This window comes from Calliopsis andreniformis, chromosome 9, assembly GCF_051401765.1.
Source record: "Calliopsis andreniformis isolate RMS-2024a chromosome 9, iyCalAndr_principal, whole genome shotgun sequence".
NCBI classification, from domain to species: Eukaryota; Metazoa; Arthropoda; class Insecta; order Hymenoptera; family Andrenidae; genus Calliopsis; species Calliopsis andreniformis.
The window spans coordinates 2666426-2687716 of NC_135070.1; the positions used below are offsets into that span (position 1 = coordinate 2666426).

Consider the following 21291-nt stretch of genomic DNA (forward strand, 5'->3'; position numbering starts at 1 on the left):
GGCCTGGGGCTGTAGGCCAGCCCGAGTTTCGGTGGGCCGACCGTTAGAGAAAACCGTGTTGATCAAAGAGAAACAGCGAGGGAGATTGTCAGAGATGAAAGCCAGGGATCGGTGCCTTCTCGAAATGAGTCACGCGTTCTGCCGGTGAATGAAGTGCCACTTGGACTGTATCTACAGTATAGTTACACATTCGGACGGGAATTGAATCGGGATCAGGGCTGGGTAAAAATCGGATGCTGGAACGGGGCCAAATCGAGCAGGGGTCACTGTCCCACGTGAAGGATGTGAAACTACTTCAAACGAAAAAGAAAATAGGAAATCATTGATTAGAAAACGTGAATGAATTGAACATAGTGTTTCCTCAACCTAGACTCAACTCTCCCTGACAAGTTTAAGGGGGACACGTTTCTAAGATCAACTCATATCCACGATCCACTTTAGTTTTTCCGAAGCTCTGAGTGACAGTGCATGAAAAACTCTTTCACTTTAGATAAATGAAGCTCTATCGAAAGTAACTTCTTAAAAATTAACTTCCGTGCAAGACTAACTTTCAAAGGAAGAGTTCCTATCTTGAAGGACTAGAAGATAGACAGACATATCAAGGGCTAAGTAGAACAGTCCAAAATGAGCAGACGCACAGCACCGACAACTGTACTGAACTCCTGCGAGAGGATTCGACCCGAGCGCACCAGAAACCCCATCCAGAGGCTCGTATGGGGTCCAGGCGCCCAGTTCCAAGTCAGTCAAATCGGCTTGCCTGAGGATGAGGGCTCCAATCCACGAATGGCTCTCAGGAGGTATGTTTACCATCGATCACGTTGGGTAGTCGTTCTATTTGCATTTCTATCAGCGTGTATCGCGTAGAATGAATTGCGACGTGTGTACACGTCGATTCGATTTCTGTTAATGTATGCATATAGTCGACACGGGACGATCCCGTGTTTACGTGACGCTGCGAAGCCGCTACCCGTCGAACCGAGAGAAATCGCAGGGATGATATTGCGCGTAGAATTTGTCGGGTGAAACGTGTCGCGGTGATTCGCTCGACATCGACGAAACTGGTTATTGCACCTGTCGGAACCCGTTACGATTATGATCGCATTGATCGATTGATCAATGTCGAACTCTGTACAACTAGGTCCCTCGAGTGCAATGTGATACGAGTCGGGGAAGCTGATTTCGAACGGATTACCGTGTTACTGCAACGATATGGTTCAGATGAAAATACTTGTATATCATTCCATTATGTAGGAGGAAACACAGAGGAGTTAGGAGAGCAGACTTGTTACATCTATAGATCTTTGTAGGTTCGATAGTTTGTGTTGTGTTGAGTTATGAGGAGGGATCTACAAGTGTAATGCTTACGTTCCAAGATGTGAAAATTTAGAAATCTTCAAATATTCCATTTTTCATATACTTATACTATCATAATTTTTATTTTAAGCTTCGGGTTTTTGAATACTGAGATATTCAGATTTTCAAACTTGTAATTTTTCGTAAATATGTATGTAGCCGCAGTTATGTCAACTGCATTGATATAATTGATGATTGTTGTGAAAGAGATATATTTGAGCACGTCCAATTGCAACTTTCGTCTTTCTACTCGCTCTCTGTAAGTTTTACTGGTAGCTTCCTTTAGCTCCTTTAATACCTTATACACTGGTGAATTTCCCTCTCGAGAGCAATTTGCAATGCTTGTGTTCTTAAATGAACACGTATGTTAAGAAACATAGAATCTTCATAATCCCATCCTATATTTATTACCAACATTCACACGCAACTCTCATTCCCGTAATATCACCCAAATGCCCTCCAAAATTCCCTTTTAACCAGTGCTTCTATGAGGAAAGCATGTTGAACATAAGTGGTTTTTTGAACAGGCTCCTGAGACTCTACGAAGGCAGGCAGTATCGCGAAGCAGCTGGTTTCCTTCTGAAATTACCACACTATACACTGAAAGCGACACTACCAGACATTCCAGTGGACTTGCTGATCGAAACGCTGCCTCATAGTCTGTCCTTGCTGGAAGCCCTCTATTCGAGGCTCGCCGACTTGAATGTCAGTGACACGAAGATATTGCGAGTGGAGCAGGTCCTCTGGAGGATCGTGCACTTGATCTCGACCAGCCAGGACGATTTTCGTCTGCGGATCTGGTGCAAGCTGCTTGTATCGTTGGGCAGATTGGCTCCCAATGCGAAAAGCACACTAATAGCGAGGAAAAGAGCTTTGGAACGGGCTGTAGAGGGGCTGGGCAAACACGGACTAGTGGCATCCTCTCAGACGAACAGCTCAGAGAACGGAGGCGCGTCGAATTTGGTCCCTTTACCCGTGGCACTGAAAGAGGAGCTCGAGGGCAGGATCGACGCGTACAAGCTGGCTGTTCATAAGATCGAGAGCTTCGGGAAGCACGCTAGATCGCACAAAGGTGAGCAAATAAGCGACTATTGAATGTATATGTACTGCGATCGGAGCTAATCAGGGGTGAGAGATTCTCATGGCGAACGAGGAGCATCTGATTCGTGGCATCGATAGGATGATAGGCTACGCGTGAATAGAGGTGGGAACACGGTCAAACTTGTGAGAGAAAGTCTGAAGGTTTGCAGGATGCGTCGCGTCGTATCCGATCCGATTACTGTCATCTTAAATCTGAAATGACACACCGAACTCGATCGCGTTACCTACAACGAGTACCGCTTATGGCAGTTACGGAGACTGACTTCGATCCGATTTCGAGAGAAACGTTTTCAATGAAACGTGCTGGAGACAGGTTCTCAACTGACCTTTGGAATCTTGACAAATTAATCGAGGGCTGTGTCTGTAGTCCTTGTGTCGGTGAACCGTACATCTTGAAGATGAACTAGTAAAAGAGAATCTTCAGCCATTTATCTTCAGCTATTTTTTTCATATACATGTTACCAATACAGTGTATGAATTATAGTATGTTCTGTGCTATGTTTCTGTGCTATGTTTAAAAGAATATCTCTATCTAGTATGTATCACTTAACTTGCAATAGAAAACTAAACCTTTCGAATGGTATTACATATTGTCATTTTTATTTGCATAGTGCATTTGCATAGTACCTACTATTTTCGTTACAATTACTTTAATAGAGAGTAAAAAGAGATATGTTATGTTCATGTTAAATGAAATTTGACTTCATGAACACTATTCTGAATGCATTAGTAGAAGGAAACCAGTTTCTTAGCCTCTTAGGTCATTTAAAGTTTACAACTTGTATAACATTCCATGTCGACCAGACGTAATTTACTAGATAATCCTTAAGTGTAGAATATAATTTGTGTTTCTTTATAGTGTGTTCCACTTAACATCACGACCTTAAATATTTCTCTTATTTTTCATAATAAAAAAAAATGTCAGAGGGAAAAGTTGTTTGGTTAAGAGAAATAAGTATTATAATGCGGTTTTCTCAAGACTATCTTTTTTGTATACAGCATTTTCTAATTTCTTCTCATTTCCCCTAACATGAGCTTATAAATATTTTTATGCAATTTGAAAAATAAAAAATGAAAAAATTAACAAATAGAAAAGTTACAATAATTTTGAATCCATTCGTGAATTTCATGTATGTACGAATATTTTTCTTATTAATTATTAAAAATTAAGTTGATAAGATTACAGTATTTTACATCATGTTAATTAAAAATCAAACTTTTTCTCGAAGACCGTACGGTGACTCGTTATACCATTCTTATTTTTCCCTTTAGTTTTAGCATAAATTACGACTCTATTCCTGCACACCAGTGTACAAACATAATATACGGCTCATTAACTCTGGCAGTGTAAAAAGAATAGCGTGTCCCGTTACTAGAGTCGATGTCCGATCGCACAGAGAGGCTCGTGGAACCGTGAAGTATTGGATTTTAACGTGGCTGCGATGGACACGTTACATATCCGAGATACGAGCACTGTGTATGATGCATCAGACGCTAATGCGTTTACATGCAACCAAATTTGCTTTGACATCGTTGTGGGTGTCAACGCATCGTCAGTTTCGCCTCTTCGTATCTGCTCGCTGCGCCGTAGCGTTTGCAACATTTCCAAATGAGGAAGGCTCTCTATCAGAAAATGACCTTCGAACACTTGGAATTGGATCTGCACATGACAGTAAATGACTTTGAATAGCTTTAACATAACTTGCTTTAGTATCTTCAAATCAAATACATGGTTGGCTCGTAACAAGGTCTTTTTACTTAAGGTTCACTCCAATAATAATTAAGTGATAACCTAAAATGGAGAACATAACTTAGGTACTTCATCATGTAAGCATGAATTCATTAAATTATACTATCGGGTCATATGCACCTGTAGTAATACTGATTTTGAGGAAAATTAATAGAGTTTGTAATTATGAAATGAGCGACAGAATGCTAAAAGAAGCACTCTGTTTACAAAGTATGATCAAATCCAAGGTTCCTTACGATTGTGCGAATATAGTCATTCACATTCGACATAAAATTTGCATTTTCGATATATACAATAAATCTTTATGTATCGAGACTAATAGGAAGATATACCCAAGTGTTTGGAGAAAGGAATTTTCGAATAACAGAACAGTTACTTTTTTGATACTAAACTTCATTTTCTAGAATGAAGATCAAGGAAAGTAACATTTCTTTTAAATATGCATGAATTATATTCTTTTGCTTTCTAAATTACATACATTTTTCAACATGCAGTGACTCACAGATTTGCTCATACATATTCAGAACATTAGTTAACGCATTCAATGCCAAGAGAATTTTCCAAAAGTTTCTCCCAGAGCCAAAACAATTTTGTTGAAAGTAACTTGCTTTTACCTATTGAATGACGTGGCTGCACAGCGAATATTGGTGTCATTCTTGTATGAATTGTGTTAATTGTGAAAACTACCATAACGTGCTTTCTTTATTTGTTTGTCTCATTCTTAGTTCTTACGTTTACTTTTGTCCACTATTCTCAATTTTCTCGAAAAGTAAAAGTTTCCAGAAGTTGAACGTGGGAATATGATAATCCTTCATAAATAACACTGTAAGTTATTGTAACTAACTATGTAGAATCATATTCTTCATTCGAGAAATTATCATGTTGCGTATAATTTCCGATAACACGTACGATTCATGTCCCAGAAAGAGTCTCCTGAAAAGCATTGCCCATAATGCTTTCCAGGGGCCTTCTTGTGGGACACGTCTAGTACCTATTTTTGCTAATTCTAGCACCACGTATGCCTTTTTTAAATTGTTACACCATTATCGTAAAATTATCAATAATAGGATGTGCTTTCCATGCTCTAAGCTCATTAATTCTCCTTTCCTTTCTATTAGACGCCGCGTAAAAATAAGTTACAAGAGTGAAGATACCCGCGAGAACAAGTGTCTAGTTAAGTGAATTATCGCGGGGATCGGTTAGAATAAGTGAAATCATAGGTTTCTCAAGTGAATCACGGCCTTCGGAAGAAAGTAACCGTGGCATCGTGATTTTCAGCGGACCAAGGTGTACAGGCGGCCTCGCACCAGCGGCAACTTTCGCTCAAGTACAGCGAGATCCAGCAGCGGCTGATCGATAATCAGAGTCTGCTGAACACGTTGGAGAAAGCCGGCGACCCGAACAGCTTAGAAAGTCTCCTATCTGAGCTGAAACGAAGGGTCGAGCAGGACAAAGAGGCTCTTCGGCAATGGACGGCCTTGAGGAACTCGACTACTGCCGGGAACACGAAAAACCCACCGCTGGCTACCAAGCTGTTGCAATTCTCGAGGGGTTGCGAACTCGCCTTGCAGCTTATGAGCCAGGACAACGCGCAGGTGAGTTGGCCGAGCTTCCTCGACAAAATGTTACTCATTTAATCAGGACTTTGCTGCTTATTTAATTTTGTCGGAGCTCGTGATAATGAAAATATTTGAAATCGATTTCGCATAATTTTTTGTGTGTGATAGAAAAATTGAGAAACGCTAAAGAGATTTTTGATTAAAACTAAAACTATAGCTATATGAAATCTGTAGTAAATTGGACTTAAACTGAATTATATATTCTAAGATGACGATAAGAATCGATATACAGTATGTCCCACGAAATCCTGGACAGTCGATTATTTGGTAACCTATTAAAGATACGAAAAAAGTTTTTATATGAAATTAAATGGCAAGAGGGGGCTGATTTATTGGCTGTAACAATTTTTTTTTATCATTATTATTTACAGAGATATGAAAGTTAAGTTTGGTTTTTTAAATGGGATTATATATTTTTTGTTTGATTAGTAGATAGTACATTTCAAGACGAATTCAGCAAATATTAATGTATACACCTTTTTTCAAATAGTTTTTAAGATATTACGCGTAAAAGTTTACTGATCTTCAGTACTCTCGACTACACTTAAAATGCTACGGGTTAAACCGTGCCTCTTGACACTGATACGAAGAGACTGCGGTAGGAACGGCAGGCCTAAATTCTACACAATAGTTTTTTTCACAACCGTTACCTTTACGGCATATGAAAAAATATCGCCCATGTTTTAATAAAGAAATAAGGCTAACGGATAAAGCTAAAGGACTGCCTACCCCAGTCTCTTCGTATCGGTTTCAAGAGACACGGTTTAACCCGTAGCATTTCAAGTGTGGTCGAGAGTCGAGACATCCTACTGTGCTTCCTGGTCTCGCAGATTTTCTTCTACCGAAAATCAGTAAACTTTTATTCGTAATATCTTAAAAACTATTTGAAAAAAGGTGTATACATTAATGTTTGCTGAATTCGTCTTGAAACGTACTATCTACTCATCAAACAAAAAATATATAATCCCATTTAAAAAAGCAAACTTAACTTTCATACCTCTGTAAATAATAATCATAAAAAAAATTGTTACGGCCAATAAATCAGTCCCCTCTTGCCATTCAATTTCATATAAAAACTTTTTTCGTATCTTTAATAGGTTACCAAATAATCGACTGTCCAGGATTTCGTGGGACATACTGTATAATGATTTTTGAAATTGTAACTAATGATACGTCTGTTTGCTCTGAAGTCCTTGTTGATAATGGCCTTCTGTTCTTTTATTCTCGGTTTTTCCTTTTCTTTGCTAGCGTCTGCTCGATTGTGAACAGTAGCAATTCATCTTTAACAAATTTTAATATAAATTACGTGTCTGAAATTACTGATGCTAACATGTGCATTTAGTTAGACTAGCGATGAAGTTATAGTTGGATCGTCAGTATCGAAAGAGTTATCTAGAAGAAATAAATTTTGGAATAAAATGCAACGAATACTTTATCGCCCCTATCTTTTATATCGCAGTTTAATGTCACGAATATCTAATACCAGCATATTCAACTCTTGTACGATTAGTTTAAATTTAATTCGTAATTGAAATTCTAAGAAAATGAAGTTGACCCGATTTTTTCTCATATAATCTTGAATTCATGCAGATAAAGGTATTTTAGGATCGATCTTAGATATTTCTTCCGTACAATCAGTTCGATTGATGATGAAGATGTAGTTGCACCGTCAAAGGGGAAATAACTATGTAGAAAAAACCAATTTTAAAGTGGTCAAATTTCAATGACCACTACAGTAGAACTTCGATTATTCGAAATACCACAAGATTCAACTCTGAAGTATTCTTTTGATAGCTAGCTTTATTTTGTTCAGCAAACAACTATTATTTTACTATATAAATCTTAATTGATATTCTACTGTACTCTCAGTATTATTACACTAAATATTATATTTGCAATCCAAAATCAAAATTTTGAATATTCGAAACTTGATTGATCAAAATTCTAGTGCAGTGATCATTAAAATTGCACTAAATTACAGATATCAATGCTTCTGGTTCAACCGTCACAAGTAAATTAGATATATTTAGGTATCCCCTTTATAATTACTTTCATATTCAACAAACAGTAAATATGTTTAGTCAGTGCTGCAATTCATTGGCCACTACTACAAATTACAGTGATCACCACATAACTCGCATCCGTTATTTCACGGTTTACGAACATACATGGAATAACTGATAACAGCCCATCGAATTCTTCCTATGACTCATGTGAATCTAAGTCAAAATTAGTATTCGATGAAAATCGAGTTAACCCGATTTTCTCATCGTTCTTGAAATGAAACTATTCCCGGAGGTACTTCCGCGCAGTATCATTAGTAGAAGGTTGTATCAGTCTGAGCACCATATTTACCGTTCCTTCTGAAGTGAAACCATCTCCTGGACATAATTTCGAGCAGTGCCATCGTTGGGTATTTAAGGCTGTACGAATCTCGGTCCCATATTTGCAGTTGAAACACGAAAAAGACTGTTCGTAACATAAAATAGCGTAGCAAAGAAGAAGGACGGTCGTAACCGCTGGTAGTCCCACGAGATGGTGGCTCAGCATCGAGCCAGCTGATGAACAAAGCTGAATTCGCAAGCTCGGAGTCTCTAACCACGTGTAATCCCTTAAGGACCCTTTCTTGATCTTAAATTACACGAGTATACGTGTACAGAGGCATCGTATACTTGCTTCCTGCAACGTAGCTAGCGTCTTTCGAAACACACGGAATCACTGCGTCGACTTATCGATCGATCGAGGGCTTTGTACAGTGGAACGCATCGTCAAATAAGAAATTTATAGAGCGGGAACTACTTAATATACTATCAGCCAGAAATTTAGAACCATTTTGTAAATTGAGAAAATTATGGGAGGAATTTATTTTTCTCTTAGTAGAAAATCGATTACCGTAACTTTTATTTATTAATGAAATTATGTAGTAAAATATTTTCAGTCTTTCTGTACATTTTTGTTATACGTCCAAGTAGTTATAAGATTTTTTTAAAGAAAATTCTATTGCAGATAACACCTATATTTCTTCTCAACCGCCACGTCGTTTTTTTCGTGGGTTAGTATGAATCTAAAAAAAATATTCGATTGATTGTTTTAAAACGTCTACTGTATGTTGAGAAAATATCCTCCTATCGTTTGACGAAGAGGAAACGTGATACGTTATACGTACATTCTTTTTCTTATTGCAAAAGAATTGGACCATTTTTCAGAGTAAAATTGACTATTCAAATTTAAAAAGTCACTATTGTTTTTTTATTATTTTTCGTTAAACGACAACTACATAAATATAAAGTAAAAAGCCATGTTACTTCACTGTGTTACATAATCTGGAGGAAAGATATTATGCAATTAACAAAAAAAGGCATAGTGGTTTAAGAGAAGTATAGGCGGAATACAAAATAAAATTTTCTCTAAAAAACATTGTAATTACTTGGCCGTATAATAAAAACATACAGGCATTAAGGAGACTGGAAGTAATTTACTTTGATAATGGATGTAGTTTCATTAATAAAACAGTTTAAGGTAATTAATTTTTTAGTATGAGAGAAAGAAATTCCACCCTTAGAGGTTACTTTATTAACTTAGGTACCAATAAATAATTGTAAACATTAATTAATGTTGTTACCTTGATAAAAAGAACGTTGTAATTATTGTTGAAAATATTAATTTGGAGCTTTACTTGGAAACTTACTTCAGAGCGTGTTTGATAACAAATGACCGAAATTTTAGAACATGAAAATGCATTTAAGCCTTCGTTTTCGAATTATAGACTCTTAAAAATACGTTTAAAATATCTATAAAATTTGTCTGTGTTATCAGAGGCCTACTCAATTGATTTTACTGTGTCTGACTTGACTAATGCTCATTGACAGGAAAATAAGTTCCCAAGTCAGAAATTCTTTTGGTCTAATTTAAGTGTATTTTTAATAATTCATCATTCGAAAGCCTTATTTTGGTATATAGAATCACCACAAATAAAAATAATTTTTTAAAATTACTTTGATTAAATCACAAATGAAATAGATTTTCAAGTGCACAATAAACACCGACCTAGAACGTTGTCTTCGCCCTCAGCTCGAATTAATTTCAGCGTCCGTTTAAAACAATTAAGCCGCGGAATTGAATTACCACACCGAACGAGTTTTGAAAACGCGATTATTAGTAGCATATAAATTGCGTGCAAACCTGTGCCTTTGTCAGAGCGACTACGAATGAGGTCGAATCAAATTTTAATGCACAATTTGCGAACGTTTAGTCCAATAACGATGCGTCCCCTTCGTAACGGACAAAATTGCCTGACGCAAGCGACAATCGGTCTCACCCTGCGTTCTCGATTAATACATATTTGGCCGCAAACTTGGATGCTCGGTTTCCATCTGCCTGTAAAATTGCGTGCCCAGCAGGCGAATTATTCTGCGGTTATCGATGGTGTCCAGGAAATTTCATTCGTACCTTTGAGCAATCGTATCATACGATCGACTTCATCATCTCTTTGATAGGGAAAAAGTGATTCACTTGCCACGAAAGTGAGGGAAACATTAAGAGAAATTTTTCGATAGAGAAAACGGAACCGACATAACTCTGTGGTCAGATGGCAAAATCTGTCATGTCAATTTTTTGTTAAATTGAGATATGTACTCTTCCATGTGTATTTAAATGAGATCTCTTGCAAACAATGGTACCTATATAAGGTAGTTGACACAGTAATCGATCACTTACAAGGGTAGTTCGGTGAGTGTTAATCGCCGATTTTAATGAAACTTTGTACAATTATTCTATGGCCCTACCTAAGAATTTTACCGTACAAAGTAGCTGCCCATACGAATCTTTAAGGGAAAAGCTACCCCTTTAATCAAAGTCGCCCTTTTTATTTCGGTGCGTATAGCTCACAAAGTATAAGCGCTATAAAAAAATGTTGCGTACAAAAGTTTTACTGTTTTTCAAGACCTATAAGATGGCTTTAAAAAAATTTCGAAAAAACGAATTGTTTATAAAAATTCAATTTTACCCCCGTTTTCTCGAAATTTTTTTAAAGCCATCTTATAGTTCTTAAAAAATAGTAAAACTTTCATATGCAATATTTTTTTATAGCGCTTATACTTTGTGAGCTATAAGCACCGAAATGAAAGGGACGACTTGGATTAAAGGGGTAGTTTCTCCCTTAAAGGTGCGTATGGGCAGCTACTTTGTATGGCAAAATTCTTAGGTAGGGCCTTAAAGTAATTGTACAAAGTTTCATTAAAATCAGCGATTAACACTCACCGAACTTTCCTTGTTAATAAGAGATGTCGATTCATTTAATGAAAAATATGTTTAAAATGAAGAAAAAGGAAGGACCTTTTTTTAATAGCCAATTCACATCGTTCAAATTAATGATATTTACTAACACAGAAGAATTTAATAGCTATATATAAGGTAGTTGACTCGATACTCGATCAATACCTAGTAGTCAATCACTTCAATAAATAATAATTCTAAAGTACTTATGTATTTATTTATTTATTGTATGATATAATCAGATGTCTAATTACTTATTGTATGATCAGTCTGAAAAAGTTCAAGTAACGTTATTTTATTACTTATTATTACTTATTCACCTACTGGTTTACCTAATTTTAAAATCACTGTACTGAAAAATTAGAGAATCGTGAGTAGACTGTGAATATTTATACATTTATGAAAATCTGAAATGTGTAAAAAATTAGAAAATGCATATAATATTCGAAAACATTGAAAATATGAAAAACATACTGCAAATTATAGTATCTGGAAGCTGAAGAAAATTCTGTTTAAGATTCCACTTCTTTAACTGCGTTTATAGAAATATAAAATTGCATATAAATCCGCAGTCGAATCGTGATAAATCAGGTTTCACCATCTGACTCCAGAACTGTTAATTAAAAACCACCAACCGACAAATGCACGTGAATCCAATAACGTCACCGTGGATCGTTTGAGCTGCTAATTAATCAGATTTCGCGTGGATTTACTTTTACTAGCAACGAGGACGCAGGGAGTGGTGATCGATGGGGAATCGTCGAGGCGTTTTCTTCCTTTTCCGTTACTCGTAAATCGTCGGATTTGAAGAAGACATTCAAGTTCGGACGATCGTCCCCGATTTCACGCTCGAATTTCGAAAGTAGTGAGAACGGAACTATCCCGCCGACCTAATTATTCTCACCGATCCGGTTGCGTGCAAAAATTGTCTCAGCTTGAAAATTCCACATTGCATCATTTCCATTGTACGATATGCCCTACCGTGAGAAGAGAATTATATTACTTAACATCGTAACAACTCTATGCAATTTGTCGCTGTAATGATTTCGTGATGAGAACAATTTGCGAGTTTAGAAATTCTGTCAAAGTTTAATTTAGTTTAAAATTCAACCTTAATTTTTTCGAAAACGAAACACGATTTCGTTATAAGTTATTTTTTAGTTAGTTATTTCTTGTAGAACTCTTACATTTTTCCACTTATACCATCGATTTTAGAGCACATTTTAATTCCAAAAACGTAAGGTTCTTAAAATTAAAAACTTTTCTAAACTTGAGTTCAGAAGCTTCTGGAACAGTTCTTCAACACCTACACTTTTAAATCGCATTACTATGCTCCACTCCGTAGACTTATCCACGTGCTCTGAATTAATATGATCAAAAGTTTGAAGAAGAACCATCTGGCTGAGCAACCTGCAATTTTGATCCTTTTTTCGTACTTAATATTGAGTTTCTTTAAAGTTTTATGTATCTAAAAATATTTATGAATTTTCTTGCCTTTGTTTGAATTTCTGCCGTTAGCAGAAGAGAAAACACTCGATCTATTGGACTTCGCGATAATCAAAGGACTATACGAAACCGATTTTAATACACAATCTTACTACGATCTCAGCTCTGATCACTCTCCGATACTGATCCACTACCTGTACAAACCAATACTTAATAAAGCAACTCGTTTTTTGTGCAACAATAGTACAAATTGGAATAAATTTAAAAAGTACTTAAAGGAAAACATAAATTGTAACATCCTCCTAAAGACACCAGAACAGATTGAAACAGCAGTAATAAACCTTACCAACGTAACTCAAAATGCAAGGAGGACAGCCACCAAATATATCGAAACAAAAAGATATTCTTATTCTTATCCTGAACAGATCTTACAAAAGATTAAGTTGAAACATAAATTGAAGTATACGTGGCAGAAGCAAAAAACAGAAATCAATACAAAAAATTAAATGCAGTAACCAAGGAGGTAAAGCAACTCATCAGAAATCAACGAAGAATTTAACTGTTGTCTATCTAACCTTTTGCCTGACGAGGATACTAATTATCCACTCTGAAAAGCCACTAAAAAACTAAAAAGACCAGTTGCTTCTTTACCTGCAATAAAGAAAGCAGACTCGAGCTGGGCAAAAAGTACCCTCGAAAAAGTCTGCCTTTGGTGAAGATCTAGTAAATACCTTCAAGTCCACCAACATGTGCACTTCTACAGATATCCTAAACGAACTTTCGGAAAATTCAGCCAATGCCAACGCTCAAGACATACCAAGATGTACGATAAAAGAACATGAAAAACTCATTGCTGAAACTTGAAGAAACAAAGTTCTTGATGTTGATCTAATCAATGACTTAATCTTAAAACATTTGCCACTTAAGGAAAGAAGACTTCTCACTATTATCTTCAATACTGTCTTAACAATCAAACATTTTCCTGTAAATTAGAAAATTTCTCAAGTGGTGATGCAACATAAACCCAATAAAGATTTCCATTTACCGTCATCATACAGGCTATAATTTCGCTACTTCTTGCAATGTCGAAATTATTAGAAAAAATTATCCTAGACAGAATCAGGAAAATAATTAATAAAAAAATCTAATCCCTTCAGACCAATTCGGTTTTAGAAATAAATTTGCCATGATCGAACAAATTCACAAATTGACGAACGAAATTACTCTAACCCTAAAACAAAAGAAATATTGCACTGCTCTCTTTCTTGACATCGAAAAAACTTTTGATAAAGTATGGCAGCCTTCTCTATGAGAGCCTTCTACACAAAATCCAACTGATATCTCAAAGATAGAACATTCTTCGTAAAGATACAGAATATCTGCTCAAAAATTTATAAAATTGAAACTGGAGTACTATAAGGCAGTGTTCTAGGGCCCATATTCTATACATTGTGTGTCGCAGATATTCCCACCACGCAAGAAACAATATTATACACTTCTGCTGATGACACGGTCATCCTAGCCACTCACGAAGACCCTAAAACAGCTCATTCCATGCTATAGCAACTTCAAATTGAAGAATAGCTAAACACGTGGAAAATAAAAGTTAATTCAGATAAATGCAAGCACACTACGTTCACTTTAAGGACAGGAATTATCCCGCCTATCATTTTAAACAACGCAATTGTTCCCCAGAGTAAGATAATTAAGTACCTGGACATGCACCTAGATTCAAGACTCGCGTGGAAGCATCACATACGAGCTAAGCTCAATCAAATTTGCATTAAAGGAAAGGATATGTATTGGCTCACCAGCAAGAACTCGAAGCTTTGTGCAGATAGCAAATTACTAATCTAGAACATAATTATCAAGCCAATTTGAACATACGATATTAAATTATGGGATATGGCAGCCAAAAGCCACATAGCTAAATTAGAAGCATTACAATTCATTATTCTTAGAACTGTTGTCAATGCACCATGGTATGTACATAGCAACGAATTACGCAAAGATCTGAACATTAAGTCAGTATCAGAAGAAATAGAACGACTAAGTAGCAGATACAAAACACGATTGGAAAATCAGCCTAATTATCTAGCCAGGTATTTATACGCAACAAATTTTCTTAGAAGATTACACAGGAAACATAAAAAAGTAGGTCAAAGGACCTACTTCCACGACAACATACGTTGTAATCACTGTACAAATGCTTATTAGTGAGGAAACATCTATGTGCTACTGACTCAAACTGCTACAACAATTTATCGAATGTCCTTACTGGACAAATTGTAAAGTACCATGGAGATAAAAAAAAGAAAAATATTTATACCTATGAACGTAGAAATCTGTGACCTTTATTATTTCCAAAAATATGTAGCGGTTGATCTTTCTTCTTCTTATAAAAAGTAATATTAACATTGTATTATTTTGTGTCGAAAATTTTAAAAGGGTACATACATTAGTTTTTGGTCACAGAAAGATCAAGAAAATTTGATGATATTTCAGGGTAGATGTACTTAAATATAGTCAGTATTGCATTGTATATTTCATAAATATAATTTCATGAATTGATAAGAATCAATCAAACTACTAATTATGATTATTATTTAGGATATGCAAATGAATCAGTTTAGTACATCTAATTCTTATTATTTATTTAGTCTTTTCGTTATAATTTGTTTACTATACAAATTTGTATTTTGATATTATCAAAATTGCCTGAGTAGGAAATTTGTACAGAGGATTTGCTTTATAGATATACCTACTTCCCACATCAAATTCCATTTTTATTTTCATAATAATTTCATGTATTTACTGACATCCACGAGTGTATACGTATAGGATAGTCTCTTGGGTCTTTAGTGAACATGAATTTTGCTGCAAGCTCAACCACATTATTTCCAAAGATATTTTCGTATAAAAGAATCTAGATGATCGTTACTCTTTTACCGTGTTTCTGATAATCTTGAGTCTAATAATCCTGCTTCTTCTCAATAACTTACACTCTTTCAAAAATGGGATTTCCTATAAGCAACTAACATTGAGACTGGACGCAATATCCAACCGTATACAAGGTCTTTTAATGTGCACGTGATCTACTGAGTTTGTTTTGTCATTGTGTTTACGATATATGCTGCAGATAATTATGTAAAGAAAATCCTACTTTGTTTTTATTTATTAAGCTATAGAACCCTTTACAGGGTTATTAGCAATATACACAATTTAGTTTATAGAAAATCCCACTTGAAACATAGGTGTTAACTTGAACAATACATATGTATAGAGCTGAAGTAATTTAGCAACTGTATTTTGTGTTTGCTTTTATTGATAATATTAGGCGAAAGCCGAGTAATACCATGAACTTTACTGCTTAGAGCTATAACTTTTTAATTTCTAGAACAAATTATATAACCTAAATTGTATTTATCAAAAGCATTCATGATCAATATGAAGCACCAATATATTTGAAAAGTTTAAATAGAATACTTATTTTATATTTTAACACTGAAACGAAACTTCAATCTTTTCCAATTTTACTCCATAAAGTAAATAAAACTGTATTCAGTATACAATATATTGTCTCTGATCTTAACTAAAAATGGAATAGCTGAAAAACCCATCCATCACACTTTGAATATTGTATCCAATCTTCATCCAAGTCAATTTTCGCGACGATATACACAAAAGTTACTCTTATTATTATTTTTTCTAGATTCAATTAATTTCGTTTTTTATTTGCCAATTTTGTTCCGTATGATATATATTCTAGATTTAAAATTGTTAGGATTTTAATTAAACAGTTTACGCATAGCTGCTCTAACTAAAATGCATGGTTTTACTCCAACACGTGTGTAAATAAACTTTACTTCCAAATTAAATATTAAAACGAAAATGACTGTCAGCTGTCTTCGAAATACATTGCAAGTTGTAAGTAGATGCTGTTAAAACATATTTCTCTTCGCGTTAATTACCTAGAAGTGATCAACACACTATAGTACACTTTTAAAATAAGATAAAAATAAAATGAAAATGCTTAAGAATAAACTCAATTGAACAATTTATTGGAGCATGTATACTTGTTTCGTGATAAAATATTGTTAACAAGCAGACGAATATCACGGAAGACAATCACTAGACTGCGGAGTTTTATGGAATTTAATATTTTTATAAACACAGTTAAAGAAATGCAATCTACATAAAAATCTGTTTCATCTTTCAAATAATATATGTTGTACTGTATTTTTCATATTTTCTGTCATTTTGATAATTATATACGTTCTGTAACTTTCTAGATATTTCAAATTTTCATAAATACATAAAAATCCAGTCTAACAATCACTAATCGGCCACTAACTTTTTTCAATTAGTTATAAAAAAAACATTAGTATACGATTTTGTCCGACTTTTCCTCACTTAAAAATAACAAATTCAAGTCAATCACCTCAGACTTTGATTACAATTTTGTCTTTTCACGTCGAAAGGTGTCTTTAAATTCTAAAATGTTTCTTCGTCTCTTCTTGCTTCATTTCCCCCTTTCAAAGATTAACGACCAAAGTTTTATATTTCTTAACTTTTTAAGATGAACAAGGAATTGAAAAAAAACGGTTGCGTAATTTCTACAAGTAGGTGACGCTCAACACAAATTCGGTGCTTTAAAGATCAAATAAACTGGCGTGATGCGCGTATTTTCATATCTAAGGAAAACCCAGGATAAGGATGGCTGATGGCTCGCAGTTATGTGACTCGAGTTGGTGCGGGTTTACGATACGTCACTTGCTATCAAGAAACCATAAGAAACTGGGAATTCTCTGTCGCTAATAAGAGGGTTTGAAACTTTCAGGACGTAAACGAATATAATAATTCTGCAGCGTAGTGACTTTTTCTACTGTTAACTATTCGACTTCTATTTCAAAAGCTTTATTTTACCAAACGAGATATCTATCGCAAGAGCTCAAGAAATAAATATACTTTTTGGTTATTTTATTTAAAAAACGTCAAGTTTTAACCTTTAACGATTATAACTATTGATATGAAATGTGTCAACCGTTAAGGGTTAAAATTTATCAGTAATTATATGGCTGAGGATATATTATCGATTTGGGTGTTGAAACATCTTGTCAAAGTCCACATTCAGAACAACTTTTCCTGTATACGTGTATAACCGTCACTTCGTTTTTGTTTCCGAGACGTCCGTAGAAAACTTTATTGGATATGTGGTTAACTCTAGGTGGCCTGTGGCGGGATGTTGAGCGCATAGTTAACTCTGGGTGGTGTGTGTGAAAAGTTGGGTGCGTGGTTAACGCTCAGTGGTGTTAATGCTTCTCGTCATTTCAATGGTCCAAGTTTATTTCTATTATCGCAATTTCGGACGCTGTAGGAATATTTTATACTTCATTTCCGTATTCCATGCACTCCAAATGTCTCCACATTCACTCTAGTATTAACCACGCATCCAGCATCTCATACAGACCACCCAGTGTTAACCACTTCAATTTGTTTCAAGGTTACCAAATGCAGTATTTTTTTCCCCCCCATTGACTTTTTTTCTTTTAGCGATGAAATAAGTGTAATAGAAAAGTACCTGGGACGAATAGATAAAATTAAAAGAAATCACCAAACTGCAGAATTACCATGAATTGCTAAACAAGTAGGAAAAGCATAATCTCGAAAATAGCAAAGAAATCACGTCTGTATCATAAACCCAGTCAGAAATAGCTTATTCCTCTGTATAAATAACTGATACAATCCCCTATTCTCCATAACGGTCAGATACCTAGTGATGGCAACTGAAACACTTTGAATCTCTTCGAATCGGTAGATATGTATACCTACATACTATATGTTGAAAAATTTGAATTCTTTTGTACATGTTTCGAAGCACAGGACTCCTGAAAGTTTTACTAAATCTTGAATCTTGAATTTCGATAGGTCTTAAGTCTTGAAAGTCTTGATAATTTTGAAAGTTTTGGGAAATGTAGGTAATAGGTCTTGAGAGTTAGGTAATAATTCAATATTGTAGAAACATTTTCCAATATACAGGCTGTTTCAGATCTCAATCGACAAACTTTGCAAACGTATCTGGGAGGTGATTCTGAGCAAAAAATGTTATATACACAATGAATCGATTTCTCTTCGTTTTCGAGATATAGAAGGGAAAGTAGTATAAACTACAAGTAATCGAACACATTCAAGTTACTTAACTTTTAATGATAATTATTTATTTGGAATTATGTTTTACATCGATTTGAACTGGTTCGAATTGGTTTAAACAAATTATTCAAAATGATCACTTCTTGCTTCTATACACGCAAGTATGTGTGCTTTATTAATGGCAAAAGCACTCTCAATATTTTTGCCTCTACCTCGAAAACAGAAACGAGTCTATCCATAGGATATATAATATATTTTGTTCAAAATAACCTACGAATCATATTGACAAAGTTTTTGTCGATTGAGATCTGAAACAGCCTGTATACTTTCGTCTAAGCGGTATTACAAACATAAAGTCATAAAGAGAACTCGAAAAATTCAAGTCGTTTCTTCTTTCAACAGTTTTGGACTTCGAAATGAAATTTGAAACCTCCGTAATTCCAAATAGCTCAGAAAATTTCTAAGTCGTCACTGGGGGCCTATTAAACCCCATTTAATAACTCTGAGACATCGACTTCAGAGACGCGGTCGTGGGGGATTCGGTGTCCTCCAGGCCGAACATGCGACAGATTGCAATGCTAAGGAATGCCGAGAGTCCTCGAAAGCAGAATTTGAAGGCATGCGAACATTTCCGCGCAGGTATTCCAATTGGAGGAAAATCTGGGGGACGACTACGAAGAGAAATCCAGCAGCAGCGCTGGCTACCACACGGACGAGAGCTGCAGCCCAACCCCGGAGCCACTGGCACGGAACAGCTGCGGCCTTCTCAGGCTCGAGGAGAATTTTTCCACATTAACTTCCGGTGAGGTGACCGCGGAACGACTCGCCGAAAGGTACGCGGCTCTATACGGTCAAGCACATTTGCATACGCTGGACGCCCTGGACGCTCTGGAGCCCTTGAAGAACGCGGCCGACTTGAAAGCGATGATTCTCTACTCGGTGGTCGTGGTAAGTGGCACTTTATGCAAAGTAGAAACGACCGCGCGCCCGCCCCTTAATGCGCTTGCATCATCCCCCGGATGTCAAAGAGGGACTCGGTCGTTGGTTAAGTACGTAGTCGTTACCGAGAGTGTCTCTGCTTGGAGGATGAATGAACAACGACACGAGAGTCGAGGGGTCCTCGAGCGTTATCGCGGAGAGATGGCTGTAAGCGAATTGTCGGATGGGCATTCTATTTAGGAGACTCGAAATGGGGGGATGTTTTGGGGATTGTTTCTTTGATATTAATGGTATAGGTATAGCGATTTTTTGGTGGGGATTTGTTACTGTTTAGTGTTAATGATTTTTGGCTACTGCTGGTAACCATTTACTCGTCAGAAATTTAGAATCACTTGGTCATTAAGTAAATTTAAGTGGACGAAAACAATTAAATTTTTAATTGGTGAAAATTTGCTTGTAATTTTTTTTAAGTTGAATCTAAATATTTTTTAGAAAATAAATTCCAAAGTTTGATGACTCCTTTGTAAATTAAATAACGTGGCTAGTGACATACAAGTCAGTTCAACTTATCTGATAAACGAGTAAGGGTCATGGGTAGGTAATGATAAGAGGGTGAAAATATTAAAAAAGTAAAATTTGTTTTGCTCGAATAGAATTCAAAATTAGAATATTAACGTAGTTTTTAACGGAATGAAATGATGTGCTAAGTGTTCGACAACAGGTGTCAGAAATTCTAAAGGGCAATTCTACATTCTACGTGAAAATGGACAAAATTGCGTTTTAGGCTTCGTTTTCGAGGTATCGAAAACGAATCGTTGAAAAAGCGCCTCAAATTTATGTGAAATGTGGCTGACTCGGAACTTGACAGACTTCCTTGTGTTTGACGTAATGCACGCCAGCAGTGGAATAAGTTGTAAGTCAGACATATTTCACACGAATTTTAGATGTTTTTGCAGCAATGAATAATTCTAAAACAAACTCCTAAATACAATTTTGTCATTCTTGATTTTCGTCCTGTTTTGACATTTAGAATCATTCTGTAAAATTTCTGACACCTGTTTCCAACATTCTATACACAGGCACAATTAGTGTAATAGTGTAATGGTAACGTTCCTACTGTAGATCACACACATCACATAATATCTTCCAAATGCTAATATTTAAAAATTTTTAATTGGAATATGGAAATTTGTTACTGCTAATGAACTAAATTTTTCAGATGAATAAACGCATTCTATAATTTTTAATCAATTTTAATTGAATGGAAGGAAACTTTGAAAATTTCAATAGAGCTTCTACTTTTCTAGCTGAATACTATACCTACCTGTTGGAGACCAGAAATTTCCCTGCAGCAGGGAACCTAGTAAGAAACGACAGAAAATTGTATTTCTTGAAATTGCAAAATACGAAATACGACAAAAACTTGTATTTCTGAAATTGCGTTTAAGCAAGAAGTATTATTGTAATTGTTATGGAAAGTATTAATTTTGCGTTTAAGCAAGAAACATTACAATTGTCCCGAAAAATATTAATTCTGAACAAAATAGAATTTATAAAGCACAACAAATTTAATTAAAATTTGCAAATAATACCAATCTTTTGACCAGCAGCGTATCCACAATATGACCATTAATTTTGATTAAAGTAAAGTACTGAGAA

At 35.5% G+C, this 21291-nt stretch overlaps 1 protein-coding gene across 1 annotated transcript in view; it reads left to right on the top strand.

Annotated features, from left to right (window-relative positions):
* Positions 1-624: 624 nt before the first annotated feature.
* Positions 625-21291, top strand: part of LOC143183101 (uncharacterized) — a 40133-nt gene continuing 19466 nt past the window's right edge. The window contains exons 1-4 of the mRNA XM_076384526.1: positions 625-797; positions 1881-2425; positions 5483-5799; positions 19333-19641. Coding sequence (XP_076240641.1) covers positions 625-797; positions 1881-2425; positions 5483-5799; positions 19333-19641 — 1344 coding nt within the window. The remainder of the gene's footprint in view (positions 798-1880; positions 2426-5482; positions 5800-19332; positions 19642-21291) is intronic.